The sequence below is a fragment of the Siphateles boraxobius genome, unplaced genomic scaffold, assembly GCF_051911475.1.
Source record: "Siphateles boraxobius isolate OS27281-9 unplaced genomic scaffold, OSU_SipBor_1 22, whole genome shotgun sequence".
Lineage (NCBI taxonomy): Eukaryota > Metazoa > Chordata > Actinopteri > Cypriniformes > Leuciscidae > Siphateles > Siphateles boraxobius.
Window position 1 is genome coordinate 9,928,929 of NW_027508833.1, and position 18,577 is coordinate 9,947,505.

The following is an 18,577-nucleotide window of genomic DNA, read 5'->3' on the forward strand; positions in this document are numbered from 1 at the left end:
AGAAATCCCCTTTGTTTGTTTGTTTGTTTTAATGCCAACGTAATGTAACAGATACATAAATAACATATATATTACATAAGTAGAATGTTATAAATGCACATTGATTTTTTTTAAATTAAGATATAAAAAGGTTTCTACATTTACAAGGCCAGTTGTTGCATTATTGTGTGTGATTTGCAAGGCTTGCTACTAATTTTAAATATGGTTTTCTGCTGTGTGAGTACACTTTAAAACTAAGTAAAACTATTTATGAGCATGTACTGTAAGCGTGTGTCACATTAAAAAAAAAAAACTTGTGTGGGGGAAGTTCATATTACAACTGCATAAGAAAATCAAATGTTTTCAATTAGAGCTGGCGCTCTATGCAGACACTGAACTGCAGTGTGTGTGTGTGTGTGTGTGTGTGTGTGTGTGTGTGTGTGTGTGTGTGTGTGTGTGTGTGTGTGTGTGTGTGTGTGTGTGTGTGTGTGTGTGTGTGTGTGTGTGTGCGCGTGCGTGTGTGTGTGTGTGTCTGTGTCTGTGTGTGTGAAGAAAATCCATCTGCAACATATCCCACATAGATTCATACAGCATTTGACAATCATAAACAACATTAGGACACTCCACTTAGTCGTCCATGGCTTGTCAATTTTTCCATCCATTTCAATTACACAGTTTTAACCTAAACAAACTAATAAACTTACTTTGATGCATATTTGACAGTCATTCATAAATTTTAAAACAAGTTTATTTTTAATTATCTGCATCTTGATTTTATTTAAATATTTTTAATGCAGTTATTAGGGTTTAAATTAGTTTACAAGTTGGTTTTTTAAAACTGTGTTATCCAAATCAACTGAAATTTATATCTTGAGTACAGTGTCCAAACAAGGTATGTTTAAATGATGTTTTACTCTAGAATAATACTTTTATTAATAAAAACTATTATTCTTTTTTTTGTTCAATTTCAAATGGCCATTTACTATTGTAAATCAAACTGTTATTTTTATGGATCCAGGAAAAATGCAAAAATATTTGAATTTTGTAAATCTGAATTGCATAAAATGTGACATTTAACAGATTTTTATTTTTTTCTTCTTTAGCTACAAACTTTGTAATTTCTTTAATGTCATAACCTGGGTATTTTCAACCAATTTCACCAAATCTGCTGTTTATAAATGCAGATCCATAAAAATATGCCACAAAACATTCTAAAATTCAAATGTACAAAATTCAAATTCCTTTGTCATTTTTCTAGCTCCATATACATTTGAAGCTGTTAATCTGTTGAAGGTTGAAGAGTCAGACTGAGTCACTGAACACTTTCACAGTGTTGTCTGAAGAGAACAGACAGCGTGTGTTTCTCTCAGTGTGTGTCGTTAGTTCTGTGATTATTCAGACCTGCGTCATCTCATTGTGTTTGACTGAGAAAACCACAAACACAAAGCGATCACAAATATATAAACTTAGTATAAAAAAAGACCCCTGAATAAAAAATGGAAAAGAAATAGGAACATTCATGGACTGTTTTAAACAGATTCTAAGCAAATAAACTGTATATAAAAAATACATTTTTGATTTTACATTTGGTATGACCAAATTTTTATTTTTACTTCTGAAAAATCATTCTGTATAAATGTCTGTAGCACAAACAAGATCATTTACAGCTCTTATGCTGGAGGAAAGCAGTTGAGTAAATGATGATGATGATGATGATGATGATGATGATGATGATGATGATGATGATGATGATGATGAAGATAATCACTCTTGATGATTTAGGACGAGAGAGGCTACATGGTGCAGCTGCGAGAAGACAAACTGCTTTCCACTCGCTTGGATTCTGGGAAAATATCCCTCTTAAGAACCAGACTGGATTCAGGCCATTCATGACTCACTACTGACTCTCAACACTTACAATGTTGAAGCACTGTGATTTGCTGCAGAGGTCACAAAGACCGAGAGTGTATTAAAACGTCCTAGCACAACACACAACTATCTAAAAGTAGTTTAATGCCCTTTAATGCTCTCCGGTTTACTAAATGGGTCACAAGTTCATTCTGATGGGTCACGGACAGAAGTAAAAAAATCTTATTATACTATAGTAATTGTGCAAAATCATGTGTCACTAGATAGAAGCTAGTCAAATTAGCAGGTTGCATGACATGCATCGTCCTCTGAAATTGTGAACAAATTTAAACAAGGTAAAGGACATTTTGATCTCGACTACATTAAATATAGGCTCATGCAGTGATGATAATCATGACGCAATGTGTTTTGTGCTGAGAGCATCAAATTCAAATGACATTTATATTCAATTTTCCAAAACATCAATTACTTTGCATTCTGTTTTGCCTGTTCCAGATTTGGGACGTTTGTGTTTAATTTTGTACAGTAAACAACTTTTTTTCAATTACTGTTTGCGTAATGACTTGATGACGCAAACCAATGTAAAGTATGATTCCTGAAGAAAGCACTGCTCTAAATCAGACATGATCAGTGTTCCTCATAAGCTACATACACTTCTGACGTTCCTCCTGCGCACAAAACACAGAATGTCTGCATGGTGTCTGGAAAATAGCTAGAGATTTCGCCAATTCTCGATGACAAATCCTACATGTTGGCACCTGACTAACTGGAGAAACTTTGACAAGTTTGATGTCAACAACAAACTACACTGACGGTCAAAAGTTTAGAGTAATTAAGATTTTTATTAATGTTTTTTCTTCTGCTCATCAAGGCTGCATTTATTTGTTCAAAAATATAGTAAAAACTGTAATTTTGGGAAAACTGCATTACAATTTAAAATAAAACTGCAGTTTCCAAACACACAAACCGAAGCAGCAAAAACTTTTTCAACATTGAGAATAATAAGAACAATTATTAATGATTGAGAACCAATAATAACTGGTAATAATTGATAGTCAAATCATCATATTAGAATGATTTCTGAAGGATCATGTGACACTGAAGACTGGAGTAATGATGCTGAAAATTCAGATTTGATCACAGGAATAAATTTCAGCTTACATATAGTACATATACAGTTATACAGTTATTTTATGTAATAATATTTCACAATATTACTGCTGTTACAGTATTTTTAATCAAATAAATGCTTTATTGGTGAGCATAAGAGACTAAAAATAGTAATTATTCCAGACTTTTGACTGGTAGTGTATACGGGAAATGTTTTCTCCTTTTTAAAAGATCATATTTATTTCCTAAAAATAGATGAATATTTGGTTGGTTTAATTTGATTGGTATTTAGCACTGTTATATCCCTGTTGTCTTACACTATCAGAACAGATCTGCGACTCAAAAATGGTTGCGACCCACTAGTTGAAAACCACTGATAACTAGATACGTTTTTAATAAATAAATATTACTCTGGAGTAGTTATACTTTGCAATACTTTGTCATTTTATTTGTATTTGCATGTTTTGAGTTTGTCACGTTGGTTTGGGTTTTGGCTCACTTTTATAGTTTCCTGTCTTTTATTTTATTTTAGTCAAAGTCAAAGTCTCTTTGTTTTGCTAATTTTGGATTATTGTAAATAAACTGCACATGGGTTCAGCTGCAACTCGCCTCAGTGGACTTTCATTACATAGTCACTGTATATATGTAAGACCAGCTGAACGCTGTGAGTGTGTGTTAGAAATCAGGAATGATGAAAGAACATTGTGCCTGATACGTTTTACATCTTCAAACCAAATTTGAGTCTTCAGCCGACAAAGTTTAAATTCCGTGTGGCTAGCGCGCTTCTCATAATGTTTGCACATTAAGTCAGTAGACGGAGAGAAGACAGTCTTTTTTGGCTGTTCGAACACATTCTAGCACATGAGCGTTTACACTGCGAAAGCAATCTGGTCGAATGTGTCCATTTTCAACCAGAGGTCGTCGAGAACAAACACAGAATGTTTTAGACCCCGTTTACACCTGTATTTAGCGTCATCGACTTGTCATCAATCAAAACGCATCTTAATACCAGGTGTAAATGGGGCCGGAAAGTTTTCTTTTATGTAAAATCTTTGTAAATAATGGCACAGTGATGATCTATGGGGTGTTTGTGCTCGGGTGGCTGAGTAGTCTAACGAATAGCAATGGGTTTTTCACATTAAAAATAAAAAATGAAGGCACTGTTAGTGTAAGGTTTGCATGTATGGGGAGAGTGTATCAAACGCACCTCTTTGACTCTCTGGATCATGGGCTGAAGCCAGTCTGTGTTGACCTCACAGTGACTGTCCAGGAATGTGAGGATGGAGGCCGAAGCCGCAGACGCTCCTCGGACACGAGACCGGATCAGACCTGATCAGCACCAACAGACAAGGGACACATTCATTACACATAACTTCATTTTCCCATAACAAACAAGAGCACAAATGAAGCTCATCAGTTCAATCAGTAAATTACTGAGTTGTTTCTCAATTTGGAACAACCTTCTTAACATTGTCCCTGAAGCAGACACACTAGGTCAGTTCAAATCTAGACTACAAACACAACTCTTTGGCTTAGCATTATAGACTTCTATAATTCAATGTTAGGCTGCATAGTTCAGATCAGCCAGAACCGGGAACACTTCCCATAAATCCTGATGTACTTTGTTGTACATCATAAGAAGGATGGCGTCTACACTAATATTAGTCTCTCTGTTTATCCCGAGGTTTACCGCAGTCTGCCGGATCTAGGCCGTATCCTGATCTGATGAAGGACCTACGCCTTGACACAACGACAACACAGTCCTGAAGTGTCACTAGTTTCTCCCTTGTGAAGGCCTCCTTCCCTTTACCTCTGTCCTGATAAAACGTTGTCGGGATAATTCCCATTCATGTGGCTTCGCGGAAGCGATAAAATATTCTCAGAGCCACCAGGCACTGTTTTATACAAATGAGCGGCCGGATCGCATTAAATAATTTTCTGTTAGAACGGTGTCGTGTTAGCGGCCCCTAAGTTAATAACTAATGATCATTGCGACGGAAGTGAATCAATCAAAACTAACTTTAGCTGGACAATAACTTTATTCTAGAGCTGCTGTAAAGCCAAAACAATCTCTGTTACTTTAATCACTGTAAAGCTGCTTTGAAACAGTCCATATTGTTAAAAGCGCTATATAAATGAAGGTGACTTGATTTGAGTTGACTCAATTTAAAGACCATGTGAAATCTAAATGGGAGTTTTTTGGCATTTAGTCTGTCTGTCTAAGTCCATCATCTATGCTTATGTACACCTTAATGCTGATTAAGCATAAACATTAAGTAGATATACACAACAGGTCAAAAGTTTGAGGTCGGTGAGATTTAAAAAAAAAAATATATTTTTTTTTAAAAGTCTCTTCTGCTCACTAAGGCTGCATTATTTGATAAAAAATTCCGTAATATTGTCAAATATTATTACAATTTAAAGTAACTGTTTTCTACTTTATTTTTCTTAGTATATTTTATTTTCAATGTTGAAAACAGTTGCATAATATTTTTTGGAAACCGTGATACATTTTTTTCATGATTATTTGAGCATTTATTTTAAATAGAGGTTTTGGTAACAACATATTTACTGTCACTTTTGATACAATTAATGCATCCTTTCCGAATAAAATAATTAATTTCTTTAAAAAACAAACTTTTAAAAAGTAGTGTGTCTTCTTCAAAGGGGCATATACAATTTCCCCTAAACTAAAGACTATTGGATTTTTAAAAGTTTTTTAAGTGAATTATTTCTGTTGGAAGCTTTATGTTTGTTTGTTTGTTTGTTTGTTAGTTTAGCATACTGAAAAAAGGTAAAATTAAATGGTTTTATTCTAGTGAAAAATCTGATTATGTTATTATAATATTATTAGTAAATTGTATAATAATATAATACAATTCTTGCCTTAAAGTGCTTTTTCTACCTGATTTATTACAACCTTCAATTTCTTTTTGCTGATATAAATTAAAATATATAATATATATATATATATATATATATATATTAATATAATTATATTATATATTAATATATATATATAATTTTATATTTTAATTTATATCAACAAAATAAAAAAGGCGAAGGGATAAATAGTAGGTTGTAAATCAGGTAGAAAAAGCACTTTAAAGGGGTGGTTGATTGCGATTTCACTTGTTTCATTTTAAATAGTGTGTAATGTTGCTGTTGGTGCATGAACAGTATCTGCAAAGTTGCTGCACTGAAAGTTCAATGTAAGCAGAGATATCATCTTTTAAAAATCAGGAAGTTTAATGCCTACAAAAACGACTCGAATGGGACTACAACGATACTTCCCGGGTTTTAAACGTAACTAACCCATAATGAACCCTCTCTCCGGAATATGCAAAAAAGGGGGCATGGCCATATTTCTGCTGCTTTGTCAAAGAGGAAGAGCTTTAGTGGAGAGCAGTAGCCATGCCGTCGAAAGTGTGTTATTTTCACCCAGCTGTCAGGTCTTCTGTGTTCGGGCTTCCTACGGACGCTGTAGTTCGTCAACAATGGCTACAATTTATGTTTGATTATGTTCCTGAAAATTACAATCGTAATTTAGCTCTCTGTGCTGCGCTTTTTACGGAAGACAGCTTCCAGAATCTCCACGAATTCAATGCCGGATTCAACTGTTACTAAAACATGAAGCAGTTCCAACTTTAAAACCAGAGGCAGCGGTTGTTGGGCCACAACCTGTAAGTAAGACTTAATAATTTTAAATGTATTTGCATGTATAATTTCAGACGTAATGTTTTAGTTTTATCAAGGACGTAAACAAATGCTTGTGCTGGCTTTAGTAGCCAATTTCGTGTGTCTATGACAAACGCGTTCAAACATTTTGGACCCTTAATTTGTAATTATGTACTAATTTTGTAAATGTATTTTCCATGTATACTTTATGACGTAATTTTTTGATTTGATCAAGAACGTAAACCAATCTCAACGCTGTTTGTTTATAGTAGCCAGTTAGTTTCGATACTATTTTGTGTGTGTAAGACAAACGTGTACCTAAAGAAAACGATACACTGAGTAAACTAGGTTTTGTGAATAGATAAACCGTTGTTCATTATATCGATAAAACAATAACTTTAAAAACCGGTATTACCCTGTCATTTATTCAGTTATATGTTTAATCAGGAGAAAACTGTATCTCAAAAGCTATAAGCAGCAGTAGCATTTTCAAGTAACAGCGTATCGAAATTCTTATATAATAATACAGAATAGAATAGAATAATAATAATAATAATAAAATGTACCCTTCAGAAACGTTTTGTAAGAGCCGTGGGGAGGTTCTGCTTTACTGTCTTCATTGCCTCTTTCTGGGTCTGATTCTGGCTCAAACTGATACGGCAGTAGGCTATTGACACTATTTACATTTGACCGGAGCACATGCAGCTTTCGCCTCCGGACTATGTGCACTATGCACTTTAGCCAATTACAACACACTGGCCCAACTAACCAATCTGAGCCCATTGCCTGTTTCTGAGGGAGTGGTTTCACAGAATCAGGAAGTCAACCGGTCGTTCCAATGACAGAGGAGAAAGCGGCTTACAATAAAGGTGAAATTAATGAAAAATAAGGCTTTAAAAAAAACCCCACACACTTAGACATGTTATATTGCACCCCATAAACACAAACATCCAAAGAAAAAAAGCAGTAAACTCCCTTTAAGGCAAGAATTGCAGATTACAATATTTTACAGTGTATGATTAAAAACGGTACAAGTGCATAAAAAATAAAAATAAGTGCAGAGGAGATATGAATTCTCTCCAACAATTGTACAGCATTTACGGATTCAACATAAAACATTCAACATGTTTTAACTCAGTATATGAGCGTGTTTCCACTCCACTCATTTCACACGTACCTTCCCGGCGTTCATTTCTCAGGCAGCGCATCTTTGGGATCTGAGCGAGCAGTCGGCAGTCATCAGCTACACAGAGAGAGAGAGAGAGAGAGAGAGAGAGAGAGAGACATCAGATGTCCCAGAATACACCAACAAACATCCCAAGGGAGTGTGCAGCACGTGCATATCAACTTTTCAACATGATCATTTTACAGTAATGGACAGATAAAAATGTAACAGGCAAGATACACGTAAACAATCCGTGAATGAAACGCACACACACACACACACAACACACACACACACACACACACACACACACACACACACACACACACACACACACACACACACACACACACACACACACACACACACACACACACACACACACACACACACACACACACACACACACACACAATCCGTGTCCGCGGCTGACTTTGGAAGAGGAAGGATTAATTACAGCTTGATCACAAATCAGGTAAATCTAGATCTCTAGAGGAACCGCATTGAAAACTGAACCCACTGACAAGCTAGGAATCCAGAAGCAGAACTGGTTCAATTTTAATTGAATGATTTGCATTGTGCTCGGTTGCACTAATGGTTATTGAACATCTGCATTCTTTTGCTGAAGTGGACGGAAAATATAAGTAGAAAATGTACAGCAGGGCAAACTGAATTATGTTTTTGCTGAGTTTGCAGCTTTAATTGAATGTGATGATAGACTATATGTGTATAGAAATTAAAAATAAATGTTTTAAAAAATGTATGATTTCTGTTTTAATATATTTTAAAATCAATTTACTCCTGTGATCAAAGCTGAATTTTTAGGATCATTACTCCAGTCTTCAGTGTCACATGATCCTTTACAAATTATTCTAATAGTGAAACATTTCTTATTATTACCAATGTTGAAAACATCTCAGGTTATGTATGTAACCCTGGTTCCCTGAAGAGGGAACTCGAGCTGCGTCGAGACGCTGTGGGAACGCCCCTGCGTGATTGCGTCGGGTAGCATGTGTATAATAAGTCCGATGGTGTGACGAGACGTCATCGGCGAGTGACGTCATAGACAAGGAAACTATAAAGCACACTTGAAAACAGGTTGCGCTAGCTTCTGATAGGCCGAAGCAAGTCGATCACAGGCATGCAGGGAGTATGGCAGGGCGACGCAGCGTCTCTTTCCCTCTTCAGGGAACCAGAGTTACATACATAACCTGAGACGTTACCTTCCAAGGGAACTCGAGCTGCGTCGAGACGCTGTGGGAACACTATACCCACGACGCCATAATAGTAAATGCCTGTTCTGTGTGAAATCATTGCGCACACTAAAGTCCAATTTATACTTTTGCGTCGAACTCACGCCATAGCTACGTCGTAGGCTGCGTGTAGCGCGCGTACCCTTCAACATACCCTGACGTGTCAATTCTATGCGGATGCAAGTGCTGTGATTTGCTAGAACCCCTTCCTCGGGTTTCACATGCTCCCTCTGCATGTGTAATTGCGCGTAAACGCGGACAACGATGCAGAAGTATAAATGAAGACCAACGCGTATTGTATAGTGTAGAGGCTCCAGCATAGGTCCGACGCAGAAGTATAAATCAGCCTTAAGAAGCAAACACCCTAGACCCTGGAGTGGAGCCTAGATCCAAGTCGCAAAATCGAACAAATGTATGCGGTGAGGACCAACCTGCCGCATCAGAGATGTCATGAAGGGAAACCTAATAATAAAGCCTTTGAGGCAGCCATACTCCTAGTAGAATGGGCCCAGACAGCCACGGGTGAAGGCTGACCAGCCGCTTCATAAGCAAGTGAGATAGCGTCGACTACCCACTTGCTCATCCTCTACTTAGATGCAGGGTAACCTTTTCTTGGTGACCCAAAACAAATGAATAGTTGATACAATTTACGCCACAGGGCAGCTCTGTGTACATAAGCATCCAAAGCCCGCACAGGGCATAGCAGATTAAGTTTTTCCTGATCTGGTGTATTAAAAGGTGGAGGACAGAAGGTCTGCAGCACTATTGGGCCCGCAATATTAGTAGGGACCTTAGGAATATAACCCGGCCTAGGGTGAAGAAAGGCTTTCACCAAACCGGGTGCAAATTCTAGGCACGAAGGAGCAACCAACAAGGCTTGCAAATCTCCAATTCTCTTGATAGAAGAAATACCAAGGAGAAATAAAGAGAAAGAAGGCGAAGGGAGCAAAAACCAGGCCTTGCAAAACAATGGCCAAATCCTAAGCCGGTGCTCTAGTGTGCAGTGCAGGCCTCAGCCTCAGGGTGCCATGAAGAAAAAGAGTAATGAGTGGATCTCTCCCCAATGATGCACCACCCAGAGGAGTGTGGTTACTCATTACAGCGAGATGGTCTTTCTGCTGGGCCTTAGGCCTGTCGCACCTCCAACGGTGCCTTTTGTGGACTATGCATGGCAGAGGCGTCCTTTTTTCTGAGGCAGGCTTAAAAACCTGACTGCATACCACACGGTTTTGCTGCAGGGTCTTCAGCTGGGGACCACCGCTCATTGACGTTTCGCCCCTTAACCCAGAACGTCTAAGGGGGCGAAACACACACCACCCAGAGGAGTGTGGTAAGCAGATATAGCCGCCACATACACATTCAAGGTGGAAGGAGATATCCCTGCAGAGAAACGTTCTTGCAGATAATCGAGTACTGTACAAAAAGGGCAGTTAACAGGATTCAGTTGGCGTTCTCCGCACCAAGCAGAGAACAGTTTCCATTTTAGTGCATACAGTCTTCTCGGGGAGGGAGATGTCCCTAAGCAGATCAGCTTGGTATGCTTGCAAAATCAACATTGTATGCAAGCATGCCGCAGACTGACCAGATGCCAAATACGCTTTACCCACCAGTTACCCACAAGTGACTTTTAATGGCTTGGTGGATAACGCCGGGGTTTTTAATGATGACGCTGACTCGGGAGAGCTCACATAACCATAATTTTTAATACCCATAACATTACTATAAATAGATGTTTGTGGATTAAAAACACGATATGAAACCAATTTCTTCCAGGACCTAGACACCTCAGTGTGGAGGTTGGGAAAAAAACGGTAAACCCCGACGAGGAGGCTATGACCTAGATGGTAAATATCTTTCATCTAGTAAACTTTTCTTTTTATATTCATCTTGTTCCTCGGCTGGCCAATCTAAATTTGATTTGCAACAGCACGAGTAACAACCTCAAAAAGCTCCTAATCAGCAGGGGTATGAGATGGCGAATCCTCAAAATCCCCTGTATCAACGCTGACGACATCAGCCCGGGCGTGCCTCAGCCCGGGGAGAAGAAACCGCAGCGCATGCCTCTCCCTGAGTGTGTGTGTGTGTGTGTGTGTGTGTGTGTGTGTGTGTGTGTGTGTGTGTGTGTGTGTGTGTGTATGTGTGTGTGTGTGTGTGTGTGTGTGTGTGTGTGTGTGTGTGTGTGTGTGTGTGTGTGTGTGTGTGTTGCATGTGTTAGAGAAAGACGGTGAAGAGGAAGAGTGGCAGATGGTGATGGGAGAGGATAAACCACAGATTACTGTGAGGACAAAAGTCAAGTCACACTCACTCTAATCCAGATGTCATCATGATCTCACGACCACATTCACACTGTGATTGTCAGATAGCATGTGTCTCAGAAACATGAGTGTGGATTGTTGTCAGTATTTGTTTTGAATGAGGAAATTAAATGTGTGCAATTTATATTCAGTGTTAATCACAACGGAATATACAGCATCACAATAGATGTTTTGCTTAAATCGGTGCAACTCACTATAATGCTAGGCTCTGTGGTGGATGTGATCGCTACGGTGTTCTGAGTGTTTTTACCATGTTGCTTTTAAGGTTGCAAGGATCTTCTGGGTGGTTGCTAGGACGTTGCTAGGTGAATTCATACATAGGGCCCTATGAAATCTGTTACTTTTCCCCAAATTCACATGTATATTTTTCCAAATTTCTGCGGCACAGTTAGTGCTTGAGAAATACTTTGTATCCTACTTGGCGCACTTACAAAACACAGTATGTATCTAAAAAATAATAAAAGCACTTTTAATTTGTTTACATATTCATACAATAGACTATTGAAATGTAACATTCATCACCCTAACCTTTCATAAATACTCTAGTTTGTATAATAATAACAATATTTATGAATACTGAATGCTTACTTTTTATACTTTGAATACTCAAATGTATACGTAAACTCAGAGCCATTTAAAATCTCTTCCAACAGCTCTGCTCTATGGTTAGTTCAGACCGGTGACGCGGTGTGCAATGACAGTTGGGTGATTTTCGCTCTTCAATTCCTGTGAAGTGATGTATCAATGTTCTCTTATTCCCTACGCCGTTTGCAATGCCCTTCTAACTGAACATGTTCACTCCCTTCGGATTGGTATTTCACTTAAGATGGCGAAATACCCTGTGAAGTCCACTTGCGGTCGAATAAAATGCACCTTATGAGAGCTGGGCCTCGGTCGTGCACAGCTCTTGGACACGGCGAGGGATCATCTCCTTGAACGCTGCAGACTGCCGTTGGGTGTCCTGGCAAAATCAGAGCGTCAAGGAGAAAGGCCTTGTCCCTTTCCTTGATGCCTGTTAAATTAAGCCACAGATGCCTCTCCGTATAAACCATAGCAGCCATAGAATGACCAATAGCGCGAGGCGTCTGCTTGGTGGGCAAGATCTGTGGCCCGACATAGGTCTTAAACCACATCAGGCCCTAAACCCGTGTCAACCCTTGATCCAAAACTCTTAGCAGGTCTGCCTGGTACACCTCTAGAACTGCCATGTTCTGCAGGGACGTACTAGCATGGGGTGCATTTCCCAAAAGCATCGTTAGCCAACTATGTTCGCAAGTTCCATCGTTATCAGCACAGTTTAACGAGTCTGTGTTTCCCAAAACCATCATTTTAATGAACATTTACAAACAGCATCGCAAAGTTGTGTGGTTGGAACAACAGCTCTCGACCTGTGGTTAGAAGCAGAGTTACTTGCTTGCATGACACATGGACTCAATAAATCCTTTTCTTGAGCTAAATAAGCCAGCTGACATTCAGTACAATCTGTCTCTTTTTTCGCTTTTGAAGAGTGCGCATGTGGGAACTTGCTCTAGTACGTAAGAACGAGCCTATGATTGAATCTGGAAATTAAGCAAAATAACTGAGAAAAATGAGAAATAGTCCTCAGATTATTAGAAATTTCAGCTTCTTTTTTTCATTTATGTTACTTTGTAGTCTGACCTGCACCTGAGTCCAATCTGGGTGTTTGGGATGTGCACACCAGTTTTGTATTCTTGATTCAAATAGTCCTCAGATGCCATTTTCGTAATTTCTAGCAAAACATCTAGCATTTATTCAATCTCAAACAGATTCATTAAAAGAAGTTATTACTCCACCACCTGTGTGACGCCATAAACCAACATGGTTGAACGACTAATATGCGACAATATGGTTTCGGAAAACAGTCGTGACTAGCTAGTTGATGTCTTCAACGATCCATCGTACTGTGGTAGTTAATCAGAATCAGAATCAGAAAGAACTTTATTGCCAAGTGTGCTTGCACACACAAGGAATTTGTTTTGGTATTGAGGCTTCCAGTGGACATATACAAATACAAATACAACATGAAACATAATACTACAAATTATAAGAATAAAAAATAAAAAATATATGAGAATAAAACTATCACAGTTGGGATTAGTCAGAATAGACATTTTCAGATTTACAGATTATGAGCCTATTTACAGTGTTTTGAATATTATAAATAAATAAATCTACATACAAGTATAACATATTGCACTAAACAGTGGGAGTATTGCACTTACAGGCATATGCCTTGGGAGGAGTGTTAACTGTTCAGGAGGGAAATGGCCTGTGGGAAGAAACTGTTCCTGTGCCGAGATGTTCTTGTGGCCAGTGATCTGAGTCTCCGTCTTGACGGTAACAGTTCAAACAGGTGGTGTCCAGGGTGAGTGGAGTCTGTGATGATTTTACCTGCTCTCTTCCTCACTCTGGAAGAGTACAGGTCCTGGAGGTTTGGCAGGGGGGCACCAATGATCCTCTCCGCAGTCCGGACTGTCCGTTGTAGTCTCCTGATGTCTGATTTGGTAGCTGAACCCAACCAGACAGTGATGGAAGCGCACAAGACAGACTCAATGACGGCTGAGTAGAACTGAATCAGCAGATCCTGTGGCAGGTTGAACTTCCTCAGCTGGCGAAGTAAGTACAGTCTCTGCTGGGCCTTTTTCACGGTGGAGTCAATGTGATTGTCCCACTTCAGGTCCTGAGAGATGATAGTGCCCAGGAACCTGAATGACTCCACCGCTTCCACAGTGCTGTTCATGATGGTGAGTGGGGGGAGTGCTGGGCTGTTCCTCCTGAAGTCCACGATCATCTCCACTGTTTTGAGCGTGTTCAGCTCAAGGTTGTTATAACTGCACCAGGCAGCCAGCTGTTCAACCTCCAGTCTGTAAGCAGACTCGTCACCGTTTTGGATGAGACCGATGACAGTGGTGTCGTCTGCAAATTTCAGGAGCTTGACAGTGGGGTCTTTAGAAGTGCAGTCATTAGTGTACAGGGAGAAGAGCAGTGGGGAGAGAACGCACCCTGGGGGGGCTCCGGTGCTGATTGTGAGTGTCTTGGATGTGTGTTTCCCCAGTCTCACTCGCTGCTGCCGGTCCGTCAGGAAGCTGGTGATCCACTGACAGATCGAGGATGGTATGGAGAGCTGGGTCAGTTTGGCTGTGAGAAGACCAGGCATGATGGTATTGAAGGCCGAACTGAAGTCCACAAAGAGGATCCTTGCATAAGTCCCTGGTCTGTCGAGATGTTGCAGGATATAATGCAGTCCCATGTTGACTGCATCATCCACAGACCTGTTTGCTCTGTAAGCAAACTGAAAGGGATCCAGCAGGGGTCCAGTGATGTCCTTCAGGTGGGCCAGCACCAGTCTTTCAAACGACTTCATGACCACAGACGTGAGAGCGACAGGTCTGTAGTCATTAAGTCCAGTGATTTTGGGTTTTTTGGGGACAGGAATGATAGTGGAGCATTTGAAGCAGGGAACTTCACACTGCTCCAATGATCTGTTGAAGATCTGCGTGAAGACCGGGGCCAGTTGGTCAGCGCAGGCTTTTAAACAAGCAGATGAGATGCCGTCTGGGCCTGAGGCTTTCCTAGTCTTCTGTTTTTTGAAGACTCGAATCACGTCCTCCACACAGACCTTAAGCTCAGGTTGGATGGCAGGAGGGGGGAGTGATAATTGGAGTGCAGGAGGTGATGGTGAATGTGTGAAGTGCAGATCAGACCGGGTGTGTGGTGTGAATGAGGGCTTTTCAAACCGGCAGTAAAATGAATTTAAATCGTCAGCTAGGTGTTGATTGTCCACAGATCGAGGGGATGGTGACTTGTAGTTGGTGATGTTCCTCAGGCCATTCCAGACTGATGATGGGGCGTTGGATGAAAACTGTTTTTTCAGTTTATCAGAGTAGTTCCTTTTAGCAACTCTGATCTCCTTTGTCAATCTGTTTCTGGCCTGGTTATACAAGATTTTATCCCCACTTCTGTAAGCATCCTCTTTGGCATGACGAAGGTGTTTGAGTTTCCCAGTAAACCATGGTTTGTCATTAGTGAATGATAAGAATGTCCTGGTAGGAATGCATGTATCCTCACAGAAACTTATATATGATGTTACAGTATCTGTGAGCTCATCCAGATCATTGGTAGCAGCTTCAAAAACAGTCCAATCAGTGCAATCAAAGCAGGCCTGTAGATTCTGCTCTGCTTCATTAGTCCATCTTTTTACAGTCCTTATTCCAGGTTTAGCTGATTTCAGTTTCTGCCTGTAGGTCGGTATGAGATGAACCAAACAGTGATCAGAGAGCCCCAAAGCTGCCCGTGGGACGGAGTGATACGCATTTCTTATTGTGGTGTAACAGTGGTCCAGTATATTACTGTCTCTGGTGGGACATGTAACGTGCTGTCTGTATTTTGGTAGTTCACGGGAAAGATTTGCTTTGTTAAAATCCCCAAGAATGATTAAAAGAGAGTCTGGGTACCTTTGTTCCGTTTCAGATATTTGTTCAGCCAGCTGTTGTAGCGCCGCGCTCACGCACGCGTCTGGAGGGATGTAAACATTCACGAGAATGAAAGAGGAAAATTCCCGAGGCGAGTAGAAGGGTTTACAGTTTATGAAATGTGCCTCTAAATTAGGAGAGCACATCTTCTTCAGTGTTGTTACATCTGAACACCAACTTTCGTTAATGTAGAAACACAATCCACCACCTCTCGTTTTCCCCGTTAGCTCCGCGATGCGATCAGCTCGGAACAGCTGGAAGCCCGGCAGATGTATTGCGTTGTCCGGTATGGCTTCAATCAGCCAGGTTTCAGTGAAGCACAAAGCAGCAGAGTTTAAAAAATCCTTGTTAGTGTGGGTGAGGAGAGGAAGTTCATCCGTTTTGTCCGAATAATCGAAAACTGTAGAAAAGGTTTCTGGTGTGTGTTTCCTAATGTCCAGTAGTTCGTCTTTGGTGAAACTGATAGGAAAAGAATGACTAAACGCAGAACAAACGAACAAAAACAACACAATAGCTGGAGAGCTCCACACCGAGGCAGCCATCCGCGGCGCCATCTTGGATTACTTGGATCAAGCAGGGAGTTACATCGTTGTACATGAAACGCACCCCTGACTATGCTATCGCATACACAGATGTCACTCTACACGGCTTAGTAGGTTTCCTCCAAGACAACACTGATGAAGAGGAGAGACTGTTCGCAAGCATCTCTGCCACCTTCAGCATTGGCCCTTACCCCTGCTCGCACATCCCTACTACCCCAGAGTATGTTGATGATGTGTAGCAACTGGAGCAGAGTAAGGATTCTTCCTCGATCTCGACACCTCAGTGTGGAAATCGGGACAGAACGGGAGATGGTGGCGAGGAGTCTGAACTCGAGTCTTGCCTCTCATCGAGCCAATCCAGATTTAATTTGACCACCGCACAACTAATAATAATAATTATAATAATAATAATAATAATAATAATACGTTTATTTTAAATAGCGCCTTTCAGAAAACTCAAGGTCGCTTTACAATAAAGTTCAAATAAACATGACATAGAAACATGACATAGAAACGATACAAATAAACTGAGATGGATAACATAATAGATAGAGTTACATGTACATAAAAATCAGATCATAGAGTCAGGGAAACAAGTAGCAAAAAGATTTGTTTTAAGGTGTGTTTTGAAATCGTGTAATGATGAAAGGTGGCGGATGTGTTGGGGAATAAAATTCCAAAGAGTTGGTGCAGTGGTACAAAAAGCCCTTCCACCAAACAATGATAGTTTGTGCCTATGGATCGTCAACAGACCGGTATCAGAAGATCTAAGTGTACGAACTGGGGAGTAGGTATGGATAAGATCAGAAATATAGTTGGTGGCAGGACCATGGAGTGCTTTGAATGTGATAAGGAGTATCTTGTATTGAATATGAATACGGTAGCCAATGAAGTCTGCGTAAAATCGGAGTAAAGTGGGAAGATTTATTTGTGTATGTGAGGACCATAGCTGCGGAGTTCTGAATATATTGGATCTTAGTTATTGATTAATTGGGTAAGCCATAGAAAATAGAATTGCAGTAGTCAAGCCGTGAAGTGATGAAAGCGTGAACTAGGGTCTCAGCATCGCTGATATTCAGAATTGGACGTATTACGAAGGTAAAAGAAGGCAGAATTAGTGAGCGAGGAGATGTGTGGAAGTAAGGAAAGATAAGAATCAAAGATTATACCAAGGTTTTTGACAGTGGTGGAAGGTTGAACCAAAACTCCAGCAATATTAACATTGTCAACAAAGAAATGCGATGTATTTTGAGGTGAACCAATAAGAAGTAGATCTGTTTTATCAGTGTTGAGTTTGAGAAAATTACTGGTCATCCCAGCATTTATATCATCAATACAAGCATAATATGGATTTTGTGGGGAAAGGAGCATTGCGGTGACAATGGATGTATAGTTGGGTGTGCGTAGCAATGGAATTTAAAGCCATGATGACGGAAGATGTTACCTAATGGGAGCATGTAGATGATAAAGAGAAGAGGCCCAAGAATAGAACCCTGGGGAACACCGTGTGGGACAGAGGCAGTAGTGGACTTAGCCTGGAGGATAGAGATGTAATGCTGGCGACCAGACAGGTAGGAGGTGAACTAGGATAGGGCAGTTCCAGAAATACTAAGAGCAAAGAGTCGTGAGATGAGAATACTGTGAGAGATTGTGTCGAACGCAAAGGAAATATCTGGAAGAATTATAATACTGGTGGAGCCGGAGTCAGTGGCCATAAGGAAATCATTGACAACCCTAAGAAGTGCTGTCTCAGTGCTGTGCAGGGTGCGAAACCCGGATTGAAAACATTCATAGTGGTTGTTAGATGACAAATGTGTTCGAAGTTGAGCAATGACCACTTTCTCAAGCAGTTTCGAAAGAAATGGTAGATTTGAGATTGGTCTGTAGTTGGCTATGTCAGAGGAGTCGAGGCCAGGTTTCTTAGGACAGGAGTGTCAGCAGCATTTTTTTATTCCAGAGGAACAGCACCAGTACTTAGTAGATGGGAGATGAGAAGTGAAATAGGCAGTGAAATAACAGGTGCACATTTTTTAAGTGAAACAGTAGGAGCATATTCAAGATGACAGGAAGATGCGTTTGCTATGTTGATTAGTTCAGAGATGTAAGCAGGGGTTGGGGGGGGGGGGGGGGGTTGGGGGGGGGCAAAATCAGTGAGAGTACCAGGTGTAAAAGC

The 18,577-nt window shown here is 40.1% G+C and overlaps 1 protein-coding gene across 1 annotated transcript in view; it reads right to left on the reverse strand.

Annotated features, from left to right (window-relative positions):
* galnt16 (UDP-N-acetyl-alpha-D-galactosamine:polypeptide N-acetylgalactosaminyltransferase 16) overlaps positions 1-18,577 on the reverse strand; it is an 84,061-nt gene that overhangs the window by 42,250 nt on the left and 23,234 nt on the right. Inside the window, exons 5-6 of the mRNA XM_077238585.1 lie at positions 7,814-7,879; positions 4,166-4,287 (exon numbers count right to left, since the gene is read on the reverse strand). Coding sequence (XP_077094700.1) covers positions 4,166-4,287; positions 7,814-7,879 — 188 coding nt within the window. The remainder of the gene's footprint in view (positions 1-4,165; positions 4,288-7,813; positions 7,880-18,577) is intronic.